At 39.5% G+C, this 26410-nt stretch overlaps 2 protein-coding genes across 43 annotated transcripts in view; one reads left to right on the forward strand and one right to left on the reverse strand.

Moving 5' to 3' along the window:
* Positions 1-6123: 6123 nt before the first annotated feature.
* Positions 6124-11520, reverse strand: rrp36 (ribosomal RNA processing 36). Its single transcript, XM_022208841.2, has 8 exons — positions 11401-11520; positions 10274-10617; positions 10029-10161; positions 8615-8681; positions 8429-8533; positions 8273-8350; positions 7977-8094; positions 6124-6979 (listed from the first exon to the last, which is right to left on the reverse strand). The coding sequence occupies exons 2-8, from the start codon at positions 10599-10601 to the stop codon at positions 6828-6830; spliced, it is 981 nt and encodes a 326-aa protein (XP_022064533.1). The 5' UTR covers positions 10602-10617; positions 11401-11520; the 3' UTR covers positions 6124-6827.
* Positions 11521-15383: 3863 nt separating this feature from the next.
* Positions 15384-26410, forward strand: part of LOC110961289 (apoptosis-stimulating of p53 protein 2-like) — a 39670-nt gene continuing 28643 nt past the window's right edge. For 21 of the 42 annotated variants that reach the window (XM_051946406.1, XM_051946412.1, XM_051946416.1 and 18 more), the window contains exon 1: positions 15385-15709. In XM_051946406.1, coding sequence (XP_051802366.1) covers positions 15701-15709 — 9 coding nt within the window. In that variant the 5' untranslated portion in view covers positions 15385-15700. Of the gene's footprint in view, positions 15710-26410 lie in introns of all 42 variants that reach the window. The other 21 variants (XM_051946427.1, XM_051946420.1, XM_051946428.1 and 18 more) reach the window with 2 other exon arrangements.

Genomic DNA, 26410 nt, shown 5'->3' on the forward strand with positions numbered 1-26410 from the left:
CTGAGGGAGGTCAGGGTGGATGGATGGTAGAGCGATACAGACGTCTTCATAAACTGTGAGTCTGGCATACATAAATGTAAAAACCTTCACATCCCAAATGTCTCCCCTCTCCTCTGGTGTTCCTCAAGGCTCTGTTCTTGGTCCCATCCTCTTCATCATTTATCTTTACCCCCTCGGCCGTATATTCTGTAAATATAACGTACAGTTTAACTGCTATACAGACAACACCCAGCTCTACCTCCCCAAATTTTTTACATCTTTAAATTTTACATTGTTCATTTGAATGTGTTTTAACTGTTTGTCCTTGGGTGGTCTGAAAGGTGCCTATAAATAAAATGCATTACTATTTTTATCCATCCATCCATTCTCTATACATCGCTTTATCCTCACTAGGGTCATGGGGGGTGCTGGAGTCTATCCCAGCTGACTCGGGTGAAGGCAGGGGACACCCTGGACAGGTCACCAGTCTGTCACAGGGCTACATATACAGACACACAATCACACTCACATTCACACCTACGGACAATTTAGAGTAACCAATTAACCTCAGCATATTTTTGGACTGTGGGAGGAAGCCGGAGTACCCGGAGAAAACCCACGCATGCACAGGGAGAACATGCAAACTCCATGCAGAAAGATCCCAGGCCGGGATTTGAACCGGGGATCTTCTAGCTGCTAGGTGAAAGTTCTAACCACTACAACACTGTGCAGCCCCCATTACTATTTTTATTATTCTTTAAATATGACCATTGAAAACCTTCACCGCTTGTTTATCTCTGTATTTTGTGGTGTAAACTTCTTCTATTTCCTTCTTAATCAGTCACAGCTGAAAAACATCTGCTCGATCTGTGAGGACTTTTAGTTCTGGGTTCTCAGGCTCAGAGAAAAACTCTGAAAACTGAATTCTCTCAGACTTTGCTACAGAAACATTACACATCGTATGTTTTCTCATCCTATATATGTGTAAAACTTTTTCATTCTGACTCATTTTTTGATGTTGTTATCTTTGCAGAGAAAATTAAAATGAAGTCTGGGCTTCTCTGGACATCATTATTAATATTTCAAATAACTGATCCAATGGGGGCTGCACAGTGTTGTAGTGGTTAGCACTGTCGCCTTGCAGCAAGAAGATCCCCGGTTCAAATCCCGGCCTGGGATCTTTCTGCATGGAGTTTGCATGTTCTCCCTGTGCATGCGTGGGTTTTCTCCGGGTACTCCGGCTTCCTCCCACAGTCCAAAAACATGCTGAGGTTAATTGGTTACTCTAAATTGTCCGTAGGTGTGAATGTGAGTGTGATTGTGTGTCTGTATATGTAGCCCTGTGACAGACTGGTGACCTGTCCAGGGTGTCCCCTGCCTTCACCTGAGTCAGCTGGGATAGACTCCAGCACCCCCCATGACCCTAGTGAGGATAAAGCGGTGTATAGAGGATGGATGGATTATAGAAATATAAATGTGTTTGACTTCAGAACAGCATGTCAAACTCATTTTAGTCCAGGTTCCACATTCAGTCCAATCTGATCTCCAGTGGACCAGTTTTTACTCTATGATCAAATCGACAAAAGACAGATAAAAAAAAGGAAAAACTCCCCCGCCAAAAAAACAAGACAAAATGTTGAAAAAAATGAGACATAGAACGACAAAAGAACAAAGAACAATCTAGTGTTTTACTTTCTGATCCAAACAACTTGTCATGGTCTAGAAATGATTTTAAATTTATAGTTTTACTAATTTACAATCTGCAGTTAATGTCTTCTCTGTAATTTTTACACTTTGAGGGCCGGATTGGACCCTCTGGAGGACCACTTTTGGACCACGGGCCTCATGGTGGACAGTCCTGTGTTAGAATATGAAGTATTTTGTGTTGTTTAGTTTTGATATTTTAATATATTTTCTTTCGGTTCTCTCTGTGTGGAAATAGCATCATAACAATAATATGTACACACACACACACACACACACACACACACACACACACACACACACACACACACACACACACACACACAGAGCGTCCATTTAAAGCAGAATAAAGCCTTTATAATTCTTTACAGGAGCAACACAAAGACACATTGGAGGTGATAGACGGTTTGGTTGGGGTGATGGGGGTGTTAGGGGTAGAATGGGGTATTAGCTCATGAATATAAGGCCCTGTATTACTGCCCCCCCATGTGTGGTCCCCTCCTCGTCCTCTATTGTCCCTCAGTGGGACTCTAAGGCCAGCAGCGCTCTGATGGATGAATGCCACCTGTCAGGGAGCAGAGAACAGCTCTGGAGACGGCGTTCACCTCTACGGTGTTTAGCTCTATGGTTTTTAGCTCTACGGCGTTCAGCTCTATTGTTTTTAGCTCTATGGTTTTTAGCTCTACGGCGTTCAGCTCTATTGTTTTTAGCTCTATGGTTTTTAGATCTACGGTGTTTAGCTCTACGGTGTTCAGCTCTATGGTTTTTAGCTCTACGGTGTTTTGCTCTACGGTGTTTAGCTCTGCGGTGTTCAGCTCTACGGTTTTTAGCTCTACGGTGTTTAGCTCTACGGTTTTTAGCTCTACGGTGTTCAGCTCTACGGTGTTCAGCTCTACGGTGTTCAGCTCTACGGTTTTTAGCTCTACGGTGTTCAGCTCTACGGTGTTCAGCTCTACGGTTTTTAGCTCTACGGTTTTTAGATCTACGGTGTTTAGCTCTACGGTTTTTAGCTCTACGGTTTTTAGATCTACGGTGTTTAGCTCTACGGTGCTCAGCTCTACGGTTTTTAGATCTACGGTGTTTAGCTCTACGGTGTTCAGCTCTACGGTTTTTAGATCTACGGTGTTTAGCTCTACGGTGCTCAGCTCTACGGTTTTTAGATCTACGGTGTTTAGCTCTACGGTGTTCAGCTCTACGGTTTTTAGTTCTACGGTGTTCAGCTCTACGGTGTTTAGCTCTACGGTGTTCAGCTCTACGGTTTTTAGCTCTACGGTTTTTAGCTCTACGGTGTTTAGCTCTACGGTTTTTAGCTCTACGGTGTTCAGCTCTACGGTTTTTAGCTCTACGGTGTTCAGCTCTACGGTTTTTAGCTCTGCGGTTTTTAGCTCTACGGCGTTCAGCTCTACGGTGTTCAGCTCTATGGTTTTTAGCTCTACGGCGTTCAGCTCTACCGTTTTTAGCTCTACGGCGTTCAGCTCTATGGTGTTCAGCTCTACGGTTTTTAGCTCTACGGCGTTCAGCTCTATGGTGTTCAGCTCTACGGTTTTTAGCTCTACGGTGTTCAGCTCTACGGCATTCAGCTCTACGGCGTTCAGCTCTATGGTATTCAGCTCTACGGTTTTTAGCTCTACGGCGTTCAGCTCTACGGTTTTTAGCTCTACGGCGTTCAGCTCTACGGTGTTCAGCTCTACGGTTTTTAGCTCTACGGCGTTCAGCTCTATGGTGTTCAGCTCTACGGTTTTTAGCTCTACGGCGTTCAGCTCTACGGCGTTCAGCTCTACGGCGTTCAGCTCTATGGTATTCAGCTCTGTGTTCCTGCTCACTGACTTTTAGGGCCCCAGGATGAGAGGAACAAAGACACAGAGGAGGAATGAAGGAGCCAAAAACCACCACAGCTGAAAGTAGCTGCAGGTCCAATCAGCTCGTTGAGATTGTTCTACAGCAGAGGTGTCAAACTCATTTCAAAAACAAGACAAAATATAACAAAAATGAGACACAAAACGACAAAAAAGTTAATAAATGACAAAACAGAAAAAATTGACAAAAAAGTTACAAAGTGACAAAAAATGGAGAAACGACAAAAATGGCACGAAAAACTATGAATAAAGCAAAACACAAAATGACAAAAAAAAGACAAAAAACACAAGCGAGACACAAAGGAAACACAAAACGACAAAAACATGAGACAAAAGTTACACTAAAAAGACAAAAAACAACAAAAACAAGACAAAATATTACAAAAATGAGACACAAAATGACAAAAATGAGACAAACGACACGAAACAAAACAAAAAAGAGACAAAATTAGACAAAACAAGTTACAAAGTAACACAAAATGGACACAAATGAGACAAAAAATTACAAAAAAGGAACATGAGAAAAAACACAAGTATGACAAAAAGATAAACAAAACGACAAAAACAACACACAAAACAACAAATAAAGCAAAACACAAAATGAAAAAATAAGACAAAAAACACAAGCAAGACCAAAAGGAAACATAATGACAAAAACATGAGACAAACGGCAAAAGTCAGACAACAAAACAACAAAAAGAGACAGAATATGACAAAAATGAGACACAAAATGACAAAAGAACAATCTAGTATTTTACTTTCTGATCCAAACAACTTGTCATGGTCTAGAAATGATTTTAAATTTATAGTTTTACTAATTTACAATCTGCAGTTAATGTCTTCTCTGTAATTTTTACACTTTGAGGACTGGATTGGACCCTCTGGAGGACCACTTTTGGACCACGGGCCTCATGGTGGACACCTCTGGTCCCATTTTAAGCGGCATTGTCGCTTTTATTTGATGGAAGAACAAGAAATTCCAGGCAGTAAAGGTACAGCTTCTGCTTGGAAAAGTGTCCATGTTCATCTAAAACCGTCTTCATTCTGACTTTACCTGCAGCAGCTGATGGGATGCCCAGGCTGTCCTGTAGCTCCCCCTGCTGTCCAGGTCACCACATCACTCATATGAGTGTCTGCAGCAGGAAGCAGCTGTTGGTCCAAGCACAGGGCTGCAGTGACAGGGCCACATCATTAGAGCTTTGTTTTTCTAATGGATGATCACTGAAGGGCAGAACCTGGATAGAAGATGGTGCATGTGGTCAGTCTGGGCCAGGATCTCTCTTCTTAAGCTGTTTTGTGCACCTTCAGTTGGTTAAACTGTACTTTCATTAGATCATTTTGCAGACATAAATAAACAGAAATCAGACCTAACCCTAGAAGTGGACCATGGACTGTTGAACCTTTTCCCTGGCAGACATCTGGACTGATCACAGGTGGAACATCTGATGAATGAGATCTGTGAAGGTTCTGAGTAAACTATGACAGAACCAGCAGCAGCTCCAAGAGGAACCCAGCATTAGTCATTACTAAGAGTTCCACAGAGTTTCTGAACATTTGGTAAAAATTAAAAGATAAAATAAAAAAAGGAATGCCCGGACTATGACAGTCATTTTATACCTTATTAATGGCTGAAGCAAAGCTCTGTTGTTCCTGTTTCACTGTTAAAGTGGCCCCTTATTATTACTCAGAGTTATGTGACGATCAGCGTGTCTGTCTGTTAGCAAAATCACTCAAAAACAGACTAATTTGGATGAAATTTCCAGTGAAGGTCAGAATGATACAAGGACTGAGTGATCAGAGTTTGGCAGTGATGCAGCTTATAGTCTGGATTGGTTAAAAAATGGTTGAAAATTACTTAAAATTGGTCGAAAATGGTTTAAAATTTGACCAGAATGTTGCAAATTTGTCCAAAATGGCAAAAAAGCGCAACACTAATAAACAAAATTGGTCCAGTGCCAAAAAAAGTTCAAAAAGTCTAAAATGACAAAAATGTTCAAAAATTTGTCTAAAATGCCAAAAAGCGATTCAAAATGGTTTAAATTTGTCTGATTTAATGTTCTTTGTTACATTCCGTTTTGTTGTCTATTTTGTATCCAAAAAAACCAAAAACCTTATAAAGTTTTCAAAAAAAACACAAAATGGTTTAAATTTGACCAATATGACAAAAAATGGTTCAAAATGACTAAAAATGGCTCCAAAATTAGAAAAATATTGCTCTAAAATTACTCAGTGTGTCCAAAATGACCAAACCTGTCTAAAATTGACTTAGAAATGACTTGATTCCTGTCCAAAATTACTTTAAAAGTGGTCAAAAACTACTCAAAATTATTCTGAAATGACGGTTAGTGGTAAAGAAACGGTTCAGCAGAGATCTTCAATAAATCTATGAAATTTATCAGGACTTATCTGTTTAAATATTTATACATATAAAGTGATGCCATTTAGAGTTTTGTTGCTTCTATTCATAACAAATGTAAACATTTATTTCTTTTTAAAGTATTTTTTGGCTTTATTGATAGAACACTACCTAGAGGAAGACAGGAAAGAAGAGTGGAGGAAGGATTGGAGCCGACGGGTCGACTGCTGGAGCTTCTGGGGAACAAATAAACTTTTATTAAAGAAAACAGCATTTAGCAGAAGTGAACAGTTTACACATCTTTAAAGGAGACGACGGCGTTCCTGCAACACAACTTCTGTCCAACTCTGACCTCAGCGAGCTCAGAAAATGTTTTACACAAGAACTTCATCAGCTTTTAGATGATTTTCTTTGTCCAGGCAGTTGACAGCTCGTCTATAAGAAACAACAACAATTATTCCTCCCCACTCAAGTCAACTCTGATCTAAGCCTTCAGACCATCCAGCCGTCCACAGTGGACACCTTTAGACTGTTCATGGACTCTCCAACATCTGGCAGCTCAAACACATTCACCGTTTGGTTCTTGTTTGTCTTCTGGGTTTAATGATTAAAATAAAACATCTTCTAGAGGATGTGGTGAAGTCTGGAAGGACTCCTGGACAACAGTCTGACCTTGAAGCCGGTGAGATCCTCCACCTGGACCGTGAAGCTCAAACACCACGATACTGTCCTTGAATCCTTGAAAGCACCAAAGAGACTCATCAGTAGAAGATCCTAGAAGAAGTCTGACAGTGGAATAAATGAGGTGGAACCAGCTTCATCAGGCCAACTCATTTCATTCCAGGTTTGGTTTCTGACAGACTGAAGGATGAGGACTTTTCTTCTGTCTGTCTCTCAGCAGGTTCTTCTCCTGTTGACTTCCTGTGGACGTCTCAGACGGTCTTCTTGTTCTGCAGCTGTCTGGGCAGCTTCCTGCGGTCCTTCCCGGCGTTCCTCTTCCTCTTCTTGCTCAGGAAGTTCTCCAGTTTTCCGCTCTTCTTCAGCTCCTGGTATTTCTCAGCCAGCTGAAGCTTCTTCTTCTCAGCTGTTAAAAGAAAAAAAGCAGAAGAGTGAAAATTCTGATGGAAAACGGATTGTTGATAACAGATGGATGGATAGATGGATGATGGATGGATGACAAATGGATGGATGGATGAATGATAGATGGATAACAAATGGATGGATGGATGGATGGATGACAAATGGATGGATGGATGATGGATGGATGACAAATGGATGGATGGATGACAAATGGATGGATGGATGGATGGATGATGGATGAATGATAGATGGATAACAAATGGATGGATGGATGGATGGATGGATGACAAATGGATGGATGGATGGATAGATGACAAATGGATGGATGGAGGATGGATGGATGGATGAATGATAGATGGATAACAAATGGATGGATGGATGGATGGATGACAAATGGATGGATGGATGGATGGATGACAAATGGATGGATGGATGATGGATGGATGACAAATGGATGGATGGATGACAAATGGATGGATGGATGGATGGATGACAAATGGATGGATGGATGACAAATGGATGGATGATGGATGGATGATAAATGGATGGATGACAAATGGATGGATGGATGGATGGATGGATGGATGGATGACAAATGGATGGATGATGGATGGATGACAAATGGATGGATGGATGACAAATGGATGGATGATGGATGGATGATAAATGGATGGATGACAAATGGATGGATGGATGACAAATGGATGGATGGATGACAAATGGATGGATGATGGATGGTTTCACAGTACTGCTAGCTAAGTCATTGCTAATGCTAACTAACTACTTTCAGTACCGACTGAAGTTAAACTTTAAATGCATTCTTCAACACAAACAAACAAACAAACAAACAAACAAACATTGTGGAAACACTCGTCTGGCGTCACTCCAGAATGCTGTCAGATTTAAAATTTCATCTGAAACACAGCAGATGTTTCCTGAGGTGCCTGTAGGCAGCAGACTGAAGGAGAAGACCTTCCCAGGTCTCCTTGGCCTTTTCTTACATTTCTTGAGGAAGAAGGGCCGAGCTCCCTGATTGGCTCGCTCTCTCTGCTCCCTCTTGAACTGCAGCTCTCTCTCTCTCTGCTGCTCTCGGCTCTTCCTCGCTCGCTCCTGGTTCTCCTGCAGGAAGCCACAGATTTAGAAAAATTACAGAAAGATGCAGCAGAAGTGTTTAGTAAAAGATATAATTCCTTAAATGTGAACATTTTAGCTCTAAACCAAAGGAACCATCAGGAGCTGTGGTTATTTACAGGTTTGCATGCTGTGGTTTTACTGGTTTTACTGGTTTATTACTCACCATTCTCTTGAGAAGGAACTGCAGCTTCTCCTTCCTGCTGTTGTTCTTCTTCATCTTCTTCAGCCGCTTCTTGATGACCTGCAGACCAACGACACGCTCACTGAAGCACCCCTCAGGCGAACATCTCACCTACAGACGTTCCTCTGCTTCTCTCACCTCTTTCTCTCCGTGTCTGATGTCATCAATGAACTTGTAGGTCTTCTCAAAGATCTCGGGTTTGTATTCTCCAGACAGGTCGTCAAATCGAGGATCCCTCAGAGTCTGGAGCACCGAGCAGGAGCAGATTACCGTCAGCAGAGATCAGCATCTACATCACAAATACTTCAGCTTTACTTCACTCACCGGTTTCCTGACAGCGACAACCTGACGCAGCAACGGAGCCGGTTTCTTCGCCGACATCTCCACGGGCCTGACAGGATAAACACAAAGACTGTAAGAGAGTAGACCAGGGTGTCCACCATGAGGCCCGTGGTCCAAAAGTGGTCCTCCAGAGGGTCCAATCCGGCCCTCAAAGTGTAAAAATTACAGAGAAGACATTAACTGCAGATTGTAAATTAGTGAAACTATAAATGTAAAATCATTTCTAGACCATGACAAGTTGTTTGGATCAGAAAGTAAAATACTGGATTGTTCTTTTGTATCTCATTTTTGTTACATTTTGTCTCATTTTGGTTGCTTTTTGTCTTTTTGTCTGACTTTCGTCTCGTGTTTTTGTTGGTTTGCGTTTCCTTTTTGTCTTGCTTGTGATTTTTGTCGTTTTGTTTTATTAGTTGTTTTGTGTTTGTCTCGCTTTTCCATTTTTTTGTCTCTTTGGTTTGTTTTGTGCCGACTGTTACATTTTTTTGTCATTTTGTGTCTCACTTTTGTAATATTTTGTCTTGTTGTTTTTGTCTGACTTTTGTCGTTTTGTGTTTCCTTTTCGTCTCGCTTGTGGTCTTTGTCTTATTTTTGTCATTTTGTGTTTTGCGTGCTGTTTTGTGGTTTTTTGGTCTTGTTTTTGTCGTTTGTCCATTTTTTGTGTCGCTTTGTAACCGGTCTCATTTTTTCTCTTTTGTTTCATTTCGTTTCGTTTGTCAAAATTTTTGTCATTTTTGTCTCATTTTTTGTGGCTTTGTAACTTTTTTGTCGCATTCATGTCATTTGTCAGATCTTTTGCTGTTTTTTTCCTCATTTTTGTGTTTCCTTTTTGTCTGGCTCGTGTTTTTTGTCTTATTTTTCTCATGTTGTGTTTTGTTTTATTCGTTGCGTGCCTTTTTGTGCTTTTTTGTCGTTTATCCATTTCCTTGTTGCTTTGTAATTTGTCTAATTTTTTGTCTGTTTTTTTATTTCTTGTCGTTTGTCCATTTTTGTCGCTTTGTAACTTTTTTGTCGAATTTGTGTAATTCCTCATATCTTTTGCTGTTTTTTTTCTCATTTTCCTCATTTTTGTGTTTCCTTTTTGTCTTGCTCGTGTTTTTTGTCTTATTTTTCTCATGTTGTGTTTTGCTTTATTCGCCGCTTTGCGTGCCGTTTTGTGTTTTTTTGTCTCGTTTTTGTCGTTTATCCATTTTCTTGTTGCTTTGTAATTTGTCTAATTTTTTGTCTCTATATTTTTATTTCTTGTCGTTTGTCTCATTTTGTAACATTTTGTCTAGTTCTTCTTGTCTTTTTTAATCTGACTTTTATGTTAAAAACCGGCTCCTGAACTAAAATGAGTTTGTCCTCCTGGTTTAAACGGTAAAAAGTCCAACATTGTTGTTCGGTCTGGAATTCTTACCGGTTCTTGTTCAGTCGTTTCTTCTTGCTGGTTTGTCGTCTCCTGTCGCCGCCGTAAGCGACCTGGTTGTAAACTTTGGTTCCCACCTTGTTCTGCAGCTTCATGATGTCTTCAAAGGACATGTTGGACAGTTCTGGGAGGTGACACGACACAGAGTGGAACCGTTGGTTAGAAGACTGGACCAATCACAGCACAGATCAGGGAAGAGGCGGGGCCATTTACACCTACCTTCTATTTATTCTCACCTTTTCTGATGTCTTCTTTAGTCTGGATCTCACTGCTGCCACCAACATCCTCAGGGTCTTCCTCCTCCTCCTCCTCTTCATCTCCTTCCTCCTCCTCAGAGTCTTCCTCATCCCTGCTGTCATCTCCGTCCTCCTCTTCACCTCCATCCTGGTCCTCCTCTTCGTCTCCAGACCCCTCCTCTCCTCCAGGATGCTGCTCTTCCTCCTCAGTCCCTCCTCCTCCTCGCTCAGAGAGCAGGACAAAGTTCTTCTCCACGTCAGAGTCTTCATCGTTGCTGCTGCTCGACATCTTTTTCTTCTTCGCCAGCTGCTTCTCTTTTCCTCTCATCTTCGTTTCCGTGATTCTGGAAGATGCAAAGACGACTTAAAAGGTGAACATCTTAGCAAATGTCTCATCAAATCCAAGACAAACGTGTTCATCTGTAGGAACAGGAGCTAGCAGAACAGCACAGCTACTGGTCAGAGAGCGTGTTGGAGTTCAGGTTAGCTGTGATAAATTAGATGAATTTCATCTGCGCTTCAGTCAAGTTTTTGTCTTTTTTTCATGTCTGACATCGGCATCAATTCTCCTGAGAACTTAGCCTTATATTTTGGCCGAGCAGAACCCAAATGCAGGACTTTACAACAGACTTTCAAACTAAATTTAGGAAATCAAATGAGGACAATATGAATACACAGAATTAAAGGGGGAAAACTATCATTACTTAGAATTATGACTAGTAAGAAATAAACTGTAGATATCAGAAATTAAAGTTGCATCTGAGCTTTAGTCATTATTCTGAGTAGAAATCTGTAATGAAAAGCCCCCAAAACAGGAATTCACGTCGTTTGTCCTGGAAGGAATTAAAAATAAATAAATATCTGCAATACATTCTAAGTCTAGCTGGGTTCTCTGCTTGTTTTTATGGACCTTTACTCATGGTGTCAGCCGTGGAAAAAACCCACAGTTGGATAATTTTGGCGTTTCTTGCGAATCATTTATATGCTGAACTAACAATCAGACAGTCAGGAACACTGCAGAGCTTATTTATTTTACCGTTTAAATGGCTAACATGTCTTCACAATAAGCGCTAACATCACCTCCACCGCTCTGTACGGCGGCGAGGATCCAGAAACAGCGAACATACCTGGTTATAAAGTTCTCTTTACAGTCCTGTTGTGCTCGGCTCCATTACCCACGTGTAAACATGGCGACGGAAGCAGTCACTGCAGCGTCATAGCAGCTCCGCTTTCAAAATAAGAGCGTAACGGTTGGTTGGTTCAAATAAAGAAACAACCGCGCTGCCAAAAGCTTTTGGGTTTGAGTTTTTGACACACACGTCTTCCACCGACATTACCGGGGTTTATCCTGTTCAACCTGCAGTCCGTTTGGTTCTACGGGGATTTCTGTTTCCGTTTGTTTTGTAGGAAGGTTAACTTCCTGTTTTAAGGTAGCCTTGCTTTAAAAGAACTTTATTTAAAAATGACTGAGCAAAAATAACAGTTTTTAAACAGCAAAACTGCTTTCTTTAACCAAAAATATGTCAGATTTGTTTCTCCTCAACAAGTAATAGTAATCGTCGTATACGCTCATTATTTCAGAAAGATGTCGTTTCAGTCCCATATGTGGTATCTTATTGGAACACTTTTATCAATAACCTTAACTGGAGAAAGACTTGGAACTTGCCAGCTAGCTATATCCATCCATCCATTCTCTATACACCACTTTATCCTCACTAGGGTCATGGGGGGTGCTGGAGTCTATCCCAGCTGACTCGGTGAAGGCAGGGGACACCCTGGACAGGTCACCAGTCTGTCACAGGGCTACATATACAGACACACAATCACACTCACATTCACACCTACGGACAATTTAGAGTAACCAATTAACTTCAGCATGTTTTTGGACTGTGGGAGGAAGCCGGAGTACCCGGAGAAAACCCACGCATGCACAGGGAGAACATGTAGACTCCATGCAGAAAGATCCCAGGCCGGGATTTGAACCGGGGATCTTCTTGCTGCAAGGCGACAGTGCTAACCACTAGGACACTGTGCAGCCCCAGCTAGATATGTGTTAAATAATAAAGTAAAAGAAGTATCCTTTAAAATAATTCACAGATTTTACCCATCCAAAGTCTTTTTGCAACGATTCAAAAAAGACATAGACATAACTTGCTCTTTCTGTGAAGGACACCCTGAAGATGTATTTCATTTATTTTGGTCTTCTTGCCCCTTCTCCACTAAATTATGGGAAGATATTTGCATGCTGATTTCTACTTGTATTGATTCAGTCTTTTCCTTATGCTTTGAACATATATTGTTTGGCTTCACTGACTATCTACCAAAAGAAAACAATTTTACATTATTAATCTTATTATATATTTAGCCAAATGGCACAAATGTCGATACAGTAATCAGAAACCACTTATTTCCATTTTTGATAATGAAGCCAAACAATACATCAAAACTATTAGACATTCCACTAATATGAAGGCCATTAAGATCTGTGTGCTCTTTTTAATATATTTGTATAATGTAATGTTCTAAGGTGCTACCCCTGAATGTTTGTAACCCCTGGTGACTGTTTTACAATGTATTATGGTGCACTGCACTACACTGTTTCTGTCTATAAAGATTTCTAATTAAAAAAATATAAAAATAATAAAATAACCAAAAATACAAAGTAATATAATTTATAAATAAAATTAAACATATTTCTGCTCTTTTAATCTAAACTAGGTGTCAAATTCATTTTAGTTCAGGGACAGGACCAGTTTTACGACATGATCAAAATGACAAATGTCAGATAAAATAGTTGAAAAAAAAACAGCAAAAACAAGACAAAACATTACAAAAATGAGACACAAACATAAAAAATGAGACAAATCACACGACATAGAGACAAAAGATTTGACAAAGAAATTACAAAACAACCAAAAAATGGACAAACCACAAAAATGAGACAAAAAACACAAAATGGCACACAAAACAACGAATAAAGCAAAACACAAACTGACAAACAATAAGACAAAAAACACAAGCAAGACAAAAAGGAAACACAAACCAAAAAATAGAAACAAAATGACGAAAACATGAGATAAACAACAAAAATCTGACAAAAAACAACAAAAATGAGACACAAAAAAGTAGACAAGTTACAAAGTGACAAAAAATGGACAAAAACAAGACAAAAAAAACACAAAATGACAACAATAAGACAAAAAATGACAAAAACCATGAGACAACCGATAAAACTCAGACAAAAAACAACAAAACAGACAAAATGTAACAAAAATGAGACACAAAAAAAAACCAAAAGAACAAAGAACAATCCAGTATTTTACTTTCTGATCCAAACAACTTGTCATGGTCTAGAAATGATTTTAAATTTATAGTCTTACTAATTTACAATCTGCAGTTCATGTCTTCTCTGTAATTTTTACACTTTGAGGGATTGGACCCTCTGGAGGACCACTTTTGGACCACGGGCCTCATGGTGGACCCTCTGGAGGACCACTTTTGGACCACGGGCCTCATGGTGGACACCCCTGGTCTAATGTGTAAATGTGTAATTACTTTAACTTTATGTTGTTTGTGAGGAAATCCTTCCTAAAATCTCCTGGCTTCCTTTTTTTTTAATCTCCTGGTTTACAGTCTGGTGAGTTCACAGTTGAATTTATTACATGAATAAGTGTAGATTTTTGAAATAAACATGAATAAATTGGAGCTGGAAGTCATTTTATTGTTTGTGACCAAACTACTTTTTACTCCATTTCCTTCTTCTGGACAAACAGGTGTGGTTGCATTTTATTTTTTTAGAATAATGCAGGTTTTATGTGGATCTTTGGTGATTTCCTTCCATTGGGGGAGGCGCCTCCGTGTATTTGCCCAACCTGAGTCTACCTCTAAGGAGGAGGAGTTTATTCTGGTTGCCAGGAGACCGAGCTGAGGAGCTGTCAAGCAACACATATGAACCCGGAAATGCACAACTGGCCCTTCAAAGTAAAAGTAAACTCGACTATAGATTCTGAACTTCCCATTAGTGAGTGAGAACTGAAGAAGCCTCTTGGATGGAACGTCTTCAAGAACCTACAAGACAAGTCCAGCTGATTTCTAGTGAAGCTCCGATGAGAACAGAAGACTGAATAAATTGTTATGAATTATAAAAAACAAACTTTTAACAAACTACAGACGTGAGCTCAGAGCTCTTACCCTCGTGTTGTCCTGTCGGTCAAACTGACCCATTTTATAGTTTGAAAATGTGGAGAAGAATACATTTTCACTGAGAAAACTTCCACATTTTCAACATTTTTGGGAAATTTTTGAACATTTTTTTGTGAAAAAGGAAATGTTAAAAAAAATGTTTGTCTAAGAACATTCGTAATTTCTCTGGATTTTGGTTGATTTTCATGTGAATGTTCTTAAAGAAAACATTAGAACGTTTACTGATATTGATGGAATTAGATATTTTGGGAAATTTTTTTGAAAATTTGACATTTTTTGTGATTTTTATTTATTTTATTTTTTACATTTTTATGTCTTGCCAAATTTGGGGAATTTTTTTTTAAAAAATAAGGGAAACCTTTAAGGAATTTTCTTCCTGAAGATTTTGTAGATTTTTACAAATTTGGGGAATGTTTTGCTGAATTTTTGGATTTTTTCCAGACAAGGGAGTGAATTTTTTTAGTGCCGTAAATGAGGACAACAGGAGGGTTATAAAATAAATGAATAAATAACTTTATATTTAACTTCAGGGTGTCTCAATGTCATGTTACTGAATATTGTTCTGGATCTTTGTATAAGTATTATAATAAAATATGAATAGAAGAAGAATCCAAATAAGCAGATTCACCAAAAAGTCATCCAATTTATGCAACAAATGCACTGTTTCACACCATGTGTTTCATCATTTAATCATTCATAATTTAATATAGAGTTTAAGAATGACATCTGATCAGTGTTTCTGGCAGACGCCCTAGAGGCTGCTGGGAGTTGGAGTCTTAGTGCTCATTGATTTTTGGGTCAGACTTCATCCCCACATGGAGAAGATCTGAGCTGTCCTACAGGTCGGGCTCTTATTGTGAAAAGTCGCGCCGGAGCTGCGGTTCTCAGCGTCTCTCCGGTAACGAGCGTCGTGTCTCCGGTGACTGAACGCAGCGGCAGTCAGACTGATCTGGACGCTGAGCAGATTAGAGCTCAGCAGAAGAACAGAGAGAAGCTCGGGTCCTCCTCAGGGCTGGTTGGAGATAGAGCTTCATGAAGAGCTGCAGTCCTGAGAGTCCTGAAAGACAGACAGAGGGACAGACAGACAGAGGGACAGACGGAGGGACAGAGGGAGGACTCACTGCAACAGGTCTGAGGAATAAGAAGAGATGTGAGGACAGGAAGGAACGCAGCAGGACAGACTGATGGTTTGATGGTTGGAGATCCAGGAGGAGATCATCCACCATGATGCCGGTGAGTTCATCCTCCACCATAGAGAGATTATAAGCCACCATAGAGGCTTCATGGACAGTAACTTCACAGCTCCAGCTTCATATAGACCAGGGGTGTCCACCATGAGGCCCGTGGTCCAAAAGTGGTCCTCCAGAGGGTCCACCATGAGGCCCGTGGTCCAAAAGTGGTCCTCCAGAGGGTCCAATCCGGTCCTCAAAGTGTAAAAATTACAGAGAAGACATTAACTGCAGATTGTAAATTAGTAAAACTATAAATTTAAAATCATTTCTAGACCATGACAGGTTGTTTGGATCAGAAAGTAAAATACTGGATTGTTCTTTGTTCTTTTGTCATTTGTGTCTCATTTTTGTTACATTTTTTTCTTGATTTCAGTGTTTTTTTGTCTTTCTTTGTCTGGCTTTCTTCTCATGTTTTTGTCGTTTTGTGTTTCCTTTTTGTCTCACTTGTGGTTTTTGTCTTATTTTTTGTCATTTTGTGTTTTGCTTTAATTGTTGTTTTGCGTGCTGTTTTTGTCATTTTGTGTTTTTTGTCTCGTTTTTGTTGTTTGTCCATTTTTTTGTGCTTTGTAACTTTTGTCAAATTTTTTGTCGTTTTGTGTCTCATTTTCTGTAATATTTTGTGTCGTTTTTGTCGTTTTGTTTCTTGTCTTTGTCATTTTGTGTCTCATTTTCTGTAATATTTTGTGTCGTTTTTGTCGTTTTGTTTCTTGTCTTTGTCATTTTGTGTCTCATTTTCTGTAATATTTTGTGTCGTTTTTGTCGTTTTGTTTCTTGTCTTTGTCATTTTGTGTCTCATTTTCGTCACCCTTGTGTTTTTTGTCTTGTTTTTGTCATTTTGTGTTTTTCTTTATTCATTGTTTTGTGTGCTGTTTTGTGTTTTTTTGTCTCATTTTTGTCGTTTATCTATTTGTTTTGTTGCTTTGTAACTTGTTTGTCTAATTTTTTGTCCATTTTTTGTTTTATTTCATGTCGTTTTTTGTCTCATTTTTGCAGTTGTTTTTTAGGTTCATACACCCTTCTCAGGTCGCTTCAAAAAGACATCTGATCTCAGTTTTCTCAAAAAAATAGAAAGAAATAACAATAAAAATCCAGGAGCTTGTCCTGACAGAGCCCAACCATTTCATCTGAAGTGTGGAGCTGCAGTAAAGAATCGATCAGCTGTTAATCAGCAACTATTCTGATAATTGATGAACCAGTTTGAGTCCAGATGTTTGTGTCTAAATTTTCTGATTGCAGGTCCTGAAATCTGAATATTTTCTGGTTTCTTTTTTCCAGTAAACTGAATTTCTTCAGTTTGTAGACAGATCTGGACAGAGCTTGGGTTTTGGAAAACACTGATCAGTTTTCTAACATTTTAGAGACCAAATAACTAATCGATTAAAGAAGAGAGTAACTGACAGTAGTAGGCAGTTTTAGTTTGACGTAGTTTAACTTTAGTCTTTGTGAACATTTGGAATATAATGTAGATATTTCTGATAACAGTAGAATTCCACACTGTTGTGTTCAGATGAGCTAAACCCACTGTTCTCAGGTCAGTAATGAGGTGTTGTAGCGTCTATGACCAACTCACTTAATGAATTATTTAGTTTTAAAGGACTGTAATGAAGCTGACGAAAAAGTTTGAAGGATCAGAGAGACTTTAGAGCAGGGGAGTCAAATTCATCTGAGTCCAGGTTCCACATTCAGCCCAGTTTGATCTCCAGTGACCAGTAAAATCAGAGCACAATAACCTATAAATAACCACAACTCCACACTGAACGATGCACTACCACAACAAAAGCAAGACAAAATGACAAAAATGAGACAAATGACCCGAAACAAAAGAAAACAAGAGACAAAAAAATGGACAAACGACAAAAACGAGACCAATTAAACACAAAACGACAAAAACACGAGACAAAAGTCAAACAATAAAAGACAAAAAAAATAAAAACAAGACGGAAAATTACAAAAATGAGACACAAAACGACAAAAGAACAAAGAACAATCCAGTATTTTACTTTCTGATCCAAACAACTTGTCATGGTCTAGAAATGATTTTAAATTTATACTTTTACTAATTTACAATCTGCAGTTAATGTCTTCTCTGTAATTTTTACACTTTGAGGGCCGGATTGGACCCTCTGGAGGACCACTTTTGGACCACGGGCCTCATGGTGGACACCCCTGGTTTAGAGTCTGCTGCTGTCGTCATGCTGGATGCTGGTTGTCTCCTGGTCTGGGAGGAGAAGGAAATGCTGACCTTTCCATCCACACTGCAGCGTCTGCAGAATACTCCGTCTTACTGCTTGTGAACACTTTGACATTTTGGGCGGATCAGAATCACGTCCTGGTTTTAGTCTGGGCCTCCGTCGTGTCACAGTTCCTGCTCCTCCCTGATCTGAGCGGCTGTCTGAGGCTCTCAGATGGATGCAGATCTGCAGAGGTGTGAACCGAAGCCGTAATGTCAGATGAAAGTCAGTGATCTGAGTGCTTGCAGCTTTAATTAGTTCCCCTTTCATAGTGCGGTAAATAGTAGAAGAGAGGAACTTGATGAGGTCTGTCTGTTAAAACTAAGGCTTTATGGAGGAACAAATAATCAGTTCAACTTCTCCCACCAGCTTTTTTATTCCTCTTCACACGTCAGTTTGACTTCATAGTGTTTATCACATATGTAGAGAGCAGGTCATTAAGTCTATTTTTGCTGGATTTTTGTTGATTGCTTTTGTGAATGTTCTTTAAGAAAATAGAAGTTTTACTGATATATATATGGAATCACTTTAGATATTTTTAGGATTTTTTGGAAGATTTTTACTCATTTTTTGAAAATATTTATAAGAATCTTCTTGACAAAATTGGGGGATTTTTTGAAATAAAACTTTCAAGGGAAACTTTTAAAGAATATTTGGAATTTTCTTCCTGAAGGTTTTGCAAATGTAAAGTTTTAAAATGTGGAGAAAAAATTTTTCGCAGTGAAAGTTCTGATGTCCACGTTTTCAACATTTTAGATAAATTTTTGAGCTTTTTTTTTGGTGGAAAATATAAATGTTAAACAAATGTTTCTTTGAGAACATTCACATAAAAATATGTGAATGTTCTTAAAGAAATATTAGAAGTTTTACTGATATATATGTAATCATTTTAGATATTTTTAGGATTTTTCGTAAGATTTTTACTAATTTTTTGAAAATATTTACAAAAATTTTCTTGCCAAATTTGGGGGATTTTTAAATAATTTGTAAGGAATTATTGGAATTTTCTTCCTGAAGGTTTTGCAAATTTTCAGAAATTTGGGGAATTTTTTTGCTGAATTTTGGGATTTCTTCCAGACAAGGAAACTGTATTTTTTGGTAAATGAAGACAACATGAGAGTTAAAGTGAAGGTGAATTAGTTGTCTTGTAAGTGGGTGACTCAGACACTGAAACATCCCATAATGTTTCATCCAGGCTTTCTTTTAAAAGCAGCACACCCTGATCAGTATACTACGTCCTCATCATCTTCCAGGCCTCGCTGGAGCGCTCTGCTGCTTGGTAACTGTTGCCACAGTGACCAGAAACACACACACACACACACACACACACACACACACACACACACACACACACACACACACACACACACTGTTCAAGGTCATACGGGAACTCTATTATTTTAGTATTCCTTGGGCGATGAGGAACTAAAGCGTTTGTAACCTTCCTGTTCATTTACAAAGTCCTGATGCTCAAAGACGACTAAATCAGACTCTTTGTTCCACTTCACTTCCGTTTATTACATCTAAAGGGAGCCGTTTGCTCGTCAGCAGCTCTGAAAGGCTTTAATGTTCACCACACAGCAGAAATCAGAGCAGTTTTCTATTTTAGCTTCTAGTGGGGCATCTCAAGGTGACTCTCTTTCAACAAAAAAGAAAAAAAACAACAAAAATTTAACAAACAACATGAAACAAAACAAAAAACTCGACAAAAAGTTACAAAGCAACAAAAAAAGGACAAACAACAAAAAACAAGACAAAACCCCTACAAAGTAACAAAAACATGAGACAAATCAGATAAGAAAAGGAAAAACAAAACCAAGACAAAATATCGTGAAAATGAGACACAAAACGTCAAAAAATGAGATGAATGACACGAAATAAAACAAGAAAATTTGACAAAAAAATCAGACAAAAAAGTTACAAAACTGCACGCAAACAACGAATAAAGCAAAACACAAAATGACAAAAATAAGACAAACAAAACAGGCGAGACGAAAAGGAAACGCAAAACAACAAAAACGAGAAACAAAACGACAAAAACATGAGACGAACGACAAAAGTCAGACAAAAAAAGTCAAACAATAAAAGACAAAAAATAAAAACAAGACGGAAAATTACAAAAATGAGACACAAAAGAACAAAAGAACAAAGAACAATCTAGTATTTTACTTTCTGATCCAAACAACTTGTCATGATCTAGAAATGATTTTAAATTTATAGTTTTACTAATTTACACTCTGCAGTTAATGTCTTCTCTGGAATTTTTACTCTTTGATGGCCGGATTGGACCCTCTGGAGGACCACTTTTGGACCACGGGCCTCATGGTGGACACCTCTGATTCATGTCATTAGGTTGTAGCTTCCTTGTTGTAACATGTGGGAATGTTTCTGACAGAATGGAAACAACCAACTGGCCTCCATCAGTAGAAGATGATCTCAGTAGAATGTCCGTCTAAAACAGAATAGTTGATGTAGCTGATTACAGAAACAGCTTCATACCGTTAGTATGTGTTTGGGTTTAGAGGTGTCACATGATAAACTGGCTTGGTGGTTAGTATTGTTGCCTCACAGCTAGAAAATCCCGGTTCACATCCCGGCCTTCCTGGATCTTTCTGCATGGAGTCTCCATGTTCTCCTGTTCACGTGTGGCTTTTCTCCAGGTTCTCCAGCTTCCTCCCACAGTCCAGAAACATGATGAGGTTAACTGGTGATTCTAAACTGTTTGTCTCTATGTGTAGCCCTGTGATAGACTGTTACCTGTCCAGGTGTTCCCTCACCCTCAGTCAGCTGGGAAAGACTCCACCCCCCATGACCCTGATGAGGATTAAACAGTGGATGGATGATGGATGGATGATGGATGGATGGATGGATGGATGATGGATGGATGGAGGATGGATGATAGATGGATGGATGGAGGATGGATGATAGATGGATTGATGGATGGATGAATGAATGATGATGGATGGTGATGGATGGATGGATGATGATGGATGGATGAATGGATGATGATGGCTGAATGGATGGATGGATAGATGGATGGATGGATGGATGGATGATGGATGGATGAATGAATGATGATGGATGGTGATGGATGGATGGATGATGATGGATGGTGATGGATGGATGATGATGATGGCTGAATGGATGGATGGATGGATGGATGATGGATGGATGAATGAATGATGATGGATGGTGATGGATGGATGGATGATGATGGATGGTGATGGATGGATGATGATGATGGCTGAATGGATGGATGGATGGATGGATGATGGATGGATGAATGAATGATGATGGATGGTGATGGATGGATGGATGATGATGGATGTGATGGATGGATGGATGATGATGGATGGACGAATGGATGATGATGGCTGAATGGATGGATAGATGGATGGATGGATGGATGGATGATGGATGGATGGATGATGTATGGATGGATGATGAATCGATGGATGGATGGATGGATGGATGAATGACAGATGGTGTTATAAACTGACGGTTAAATATGGCAACAGGAGAGACTGCTTCATTGGTGAATTACAACAGCACAACAAAACGAGCCACATGATGACAAACACAGTGACCAGTCAGTGACCAGCCCATCAGTGTGCGTCCACATTATCCCATGACGGGATTTAAACAGAAAAGCAGCCAATCAGAAGACGTCTTTTCAACAATAGAAGCATGGAAGCATGCGGTGTTTACTGTGGTAGTATCCTGAACAGCAGGCGGGGTTTAGTGTGTGTGTGTGCGTGTGTGTGTGTGTGTGTGTTTAATCCAATACTGCTGCATCACGTGACACCGTCGGCCATATGGCTCCAGCCGCCTACAAAACATTTGAGATGTGACCTGCAGTGAGCCAGCTGCCACCACGAGCAGAACTAGAAGAGACATGAGATGAAAACACCAACCCTTCAACCCTTTACTGTACGGACAGGAAGATCTGTGTTCCCTTCATTAGATCTGCTCCAGCACCGTCCAACGGGTTTCCTCCTGACTCCAAAACAACCGTTGGTCAGGATACTTCCCTCTCTGGACTATTGATTTAATCCCTGATGGACTCATATACTGATAGCTGCAGGACTGGTCTAAAATGACATTCTCAGGATCTATTTCAGTCTTAGCATGGTTTATTTTTTATTTTTTTGAAGAATATAAGCATACTTCTTGACACAACCTTTTTTTAATTGAATTGATGAATTATGTCCAAGCAGCCATGCAAGAACTTCCATTAAAATAATATAGAGGACAAATAATGACCTAAATCCCAAGTTCAAGTGTTGAAGCTGCACTTCTGACAGGAAACAAGAGGCTCTGAAAGATTTTTAATTTGCGAGAATGTTATAAGAGCTACAGAACTGTTCAGAGATGACAATTATACATTGTATAATACGCACTGAAATGCATTGTGCACCTGTTCCAGACCGAAACAATAAGAATAATAAGAATAAAGGTACACAAGACATTTATAATCAACCAAAATCCAGCTAATGTCGACCTAATGACCTGCTCTCTACATATGTGATAAATACCATGAAGTCAAAAGTAAAACTGGGGCGTGATAAAAAGCTGTAAATGAGAAGAAGGAGAAGTTGAACTGATTATTTGTTCCTCCATAAAGCCTTAGTTTTAAAAGACAGACCTCATTAAGTTCCTCTCTTCTACTATTTACTGCACTATGAAAGGGGAACTAATTAAAGCTGCAAGCACTCAAATCCAGGAAGTTCACGTTCTCTCTCACTGACTTTCATGACATTGCGACGTTAAGAATAAAGATACACAAGAAATACATTTATATATATATATATATATATATATATATATAAACATGTAGTTCAGGGATGATGAAACAATTCTGAAACGTGTTTATGTTCGTGATGTTTAGACTTTAACTAGATGGATGTTTCCTGGTGTTGGCTCCAGCGGTCTGATGAACTGTCTGTTGACCTCATGAGGCCTCAGTGATTGACCGGTCGGTAACAGGATTAGGACGCTGATCATTGTTCAGCAGAAGCTGTTGATGTCTTTCAGACGGTAGCTGGATCATTAATTAGTGCCTCGGCAGCAGTGGGGGGTTGAAGTCTGTGTTAATTCCTGGTCGGATTAGGAGCTGCAGCCTCAGGACTTTAAGGATGTGTTGGCCTGCTGACTGGCAGCGTCGCTCTCAGGTCCTCAGTCAGCTTCAGGTTTTTTAGAGACATGACTGGAACCTGGAAGTGACTCACACATTCACCATAAGTGAGTTGGCGCTTCAAATGCAAAACACAAAACTTTGAACCCATTTTTCTCAAAAACTAAGAGGGTGAGTTCAACCGCTTTGCTTCCAAACTCCTTAATCATTTCCTGAAGAGTTTTGATTTTCATTTAGTGATAAATTAATGTACTTTTAGCTAGGTTCTAAATGATGTCCACATCTCTGATTTGTGTTGTACTCACCCATGGCTGTTGACCTGGTGGAGCTACAACCAAACATAAATAGAAAAAACAAAAACTCTCAAACTGAGTACTTCTATCTGTGTGATAGCTAGCTGCTCGTAGCACAACACCTGTATTCTTAGAGGAAAAAGATCTTCCTGGATGCTTTTCTTAGAAGAAAAGAAGTAAATTCTCACACATGAGAAGCGAGAACTGTGCATTCTTTTCTCTTCAGCTTGAAACATGATTAATAAGGCTTCCCCAAGAATCTACGAGTAAAAACTCACAATCAGTTGTTTTAGTTGCTCACCCAACCCTGGTGTGAGCCATAACTCACCTCAGCTTTTGGTACCTTCATTTCATCAGTTCTTCTTTAGCCCACTTTGCTGAGTGTACAGACTTTTTTTTAACCTCAGACCTCATCAGTCTGTTCTGAGGACACATTGAGGTTCTAACCAGCCTATCCAATGACAGCAGGTCCCACTGCCCCTCCCTGTTGTTGTCCTGAGGGACAGACAGCCTCTCCTCCCTGCTCTCTGATTGGCTGCTGTATTTCCTGGTTGGTTCGGTGACTGACGGCTGTGACCCACTTCATCTGCAGAAACCTGAAGGAAGACAGTGCTGCTCCAGATTTATTCAGGCTGAATGTGGGACAGCAGGACGGCTAGACCAGACTCGTTCATCTCCGTCAACGAGTTGCTGCCTCAGTTGATTTTATAGATTTGGACTTAAAGGTTTCTAAATAGTGCTGTTTTTGGATGAAGCACCTCATTTGTATTTGCTGCAGCTGAACTGTGGCGGTTTGCTGACCTTTCAGTTTGACTGCAGACGAAATGATTATTAGATTAACCCTAATGTTGTCTTTATTTATGGGCACCAAAAAATACTGTTTCCTTGTCTGACAAAAATCCAAAAATTCAGCAAAAAAAATCCCCAAATTTCCGTAAATTTGCAAAACTTTCAGGAAGAAAATTCCAATAATTCCTTTAAAAAATCCCCCCAATTTGGCAAGAAAATTCTTGTAAATATTTTCAGAAAAATGAGTAAAAACCTTCCAAAAAAATCCTAAAAATATTTAAAGTGATTACAAATATATATGTCTTTAAGAATATTCACAAAAAATCAACCAATATCCAGTGAATTTCACTGGATTTTGGTAACATTTTTAACATTTCTTATTTTCCAACAAAAAATGTTCAAAGATTTCCCAAAAATGTTGAAAATTTTAAAATCAGAAGTTTCACTGTGAAAATATTTTTTTCTCACATTTTGAAACTTTAAAACGAATCAATTTGGCCCGCAGGACGACACAAGGGTAAAAAAAGGCAATAATTAGGACTTAAAAAGTAAAACATGCAGAGTTTAACCCAGAATCTGTCTGACGTCTGACCTCATGCGTGTCTGAAAGCTTTTTGTGGGATTTTGAGGACTTCATTTCTACACTACACAAACCCTGGTTTTCAGGCTTTTCTAAACGTGATATTAAGAACTCTCATTAAGTTAACGCATCACACTGTGTCCATTCAGCCTGTCAGTTCTTTCTTTTAGCAGCAGGTTCTGGGTTAGTCTTACATTGTTCTTACAGTCTTTCCAGAACTCTTCAGAGCAGATTTAAGACTTTAAGAGTCTGTACCAGAGCTGCAACTAAATCCACAGCTAAACCCAAATCATGCACATGCTACACCAGTGTGAGCAGGTTCTGCTAGATCAGAGCTACTTGACTGAATGTGTTTGCTGTTAAAATATCTCATGGAGAGATATTTCAATCAGAAAAATCGTAGTTTCTAGACGTAAGTCCAGTTCTCTGGGTGTTTGTAGCCCTCTAGAGGCTTCTTTTCTGGCTGTTTGGGGTCTTTAGCTCCCCTTTGGTCCATTGCTGTTATCCAGTAAACTGTTTTAACATCAACCACAAGGATCTGGTACAATGTTTAGAAAAGTTATGGTCCCCATCCTCTGACTTTTCCTCGACTACCTTCACATTAAGATTCGTGGTCTGAGTAAGATGTTTCAGTAATGTTAGGCTCACAGCTTCATGCTCCTCAGAGGATGACTTCTTTCATCATCATCAGTTTGTCCCGTACCTCGGTTTGAGCAAACATCTGAAAAACTAGTGATGTTGGATTTTGCCTCAGCTGTAGCTCGTGTTTAGCGCTAATGAGCACTGTAACATACTCAACACCTGCAAAATATCAGCACATTAGCATGTTATTATGTCCACGTGAATCCAAAGAAAACCTTGGAAATGTCTGGTTTCTCTGTTTAAAATGTATAAGGTCTTTGCTGTACTGTGTGAAGTGCTATGAGATGACATATAATGTGAACTGGCGCCATAAGTAATTGGCTATTAGCACTCAAAGAAGGCAGCGAATTTTTTGTAATTGGAACGAAGCGAAGACTGAAAGGAGATAAGACCTGAAAACAATAGAATCAGAGACGTCATCTTGAAGGTTGAAGGTCCACATCTTCATCACGTTAGCAGTTCCAGCAGCTCTACTTGAAGGTGTGGATGTCCAGTCGTCTCTGGTGAGCCTTGGAGTGAGCTATGGCTCAGTACTGGATAAAGAAAGGCTGGAAAACACTGAACGCTGCCTCCGTGCAGGTTGGCGGGCTGTGGGAAGCAATCTGGCTCTGGGCCTATCAGCAGATACCCTGCTGGAGTAACAGATGGCCCAGTGCATCATGGGAGTTATGTCCACAAATATCCGTCATAGTCTTAAATAGCACAGGAAGCTGCCATGGAGGTGAAAAAGGCATGTTTGGTTTTTATTCTGTCAACTCAACCTGTTTTAAAGGACTATTCCAGTATTTTCTCTTTAATTACTTTAAAATGATCATTAGAAACCTGACATTACTGCCGACTATTTTCAGAATCTACTGCGGATTTTCTAAAGCGGTGTATGGCATTATTTAGTTTAACGGGAACCATTCCTAGAAACCAAAGCATCACCAGCAACAACAGACTGTTTATAGAAGTAGCTTTAGGGTCTGCATTATTTCTAACAGCCAGCAGGGGGCACCACCTCAGGTTGCAAAAAAGTCTGTATTCATTCGAT

The sequence above is a fragment of the Acanthochromis polyacanthus genome, chromosome 3, assembly GCF_021347895.1.
Source record: "Acanthochromis polyacanthus isolate Apoly-LR-REF ecotype Palm Island chromosome 3, KAUST_Apoly_ChrSc, whole genome shotgun sequence".
NCBI lineage: Eukaryota > Metazoa > Chordata > Actinopteri > Pomacentridae > Acanthochromis > Acanthochromis polyacanthus.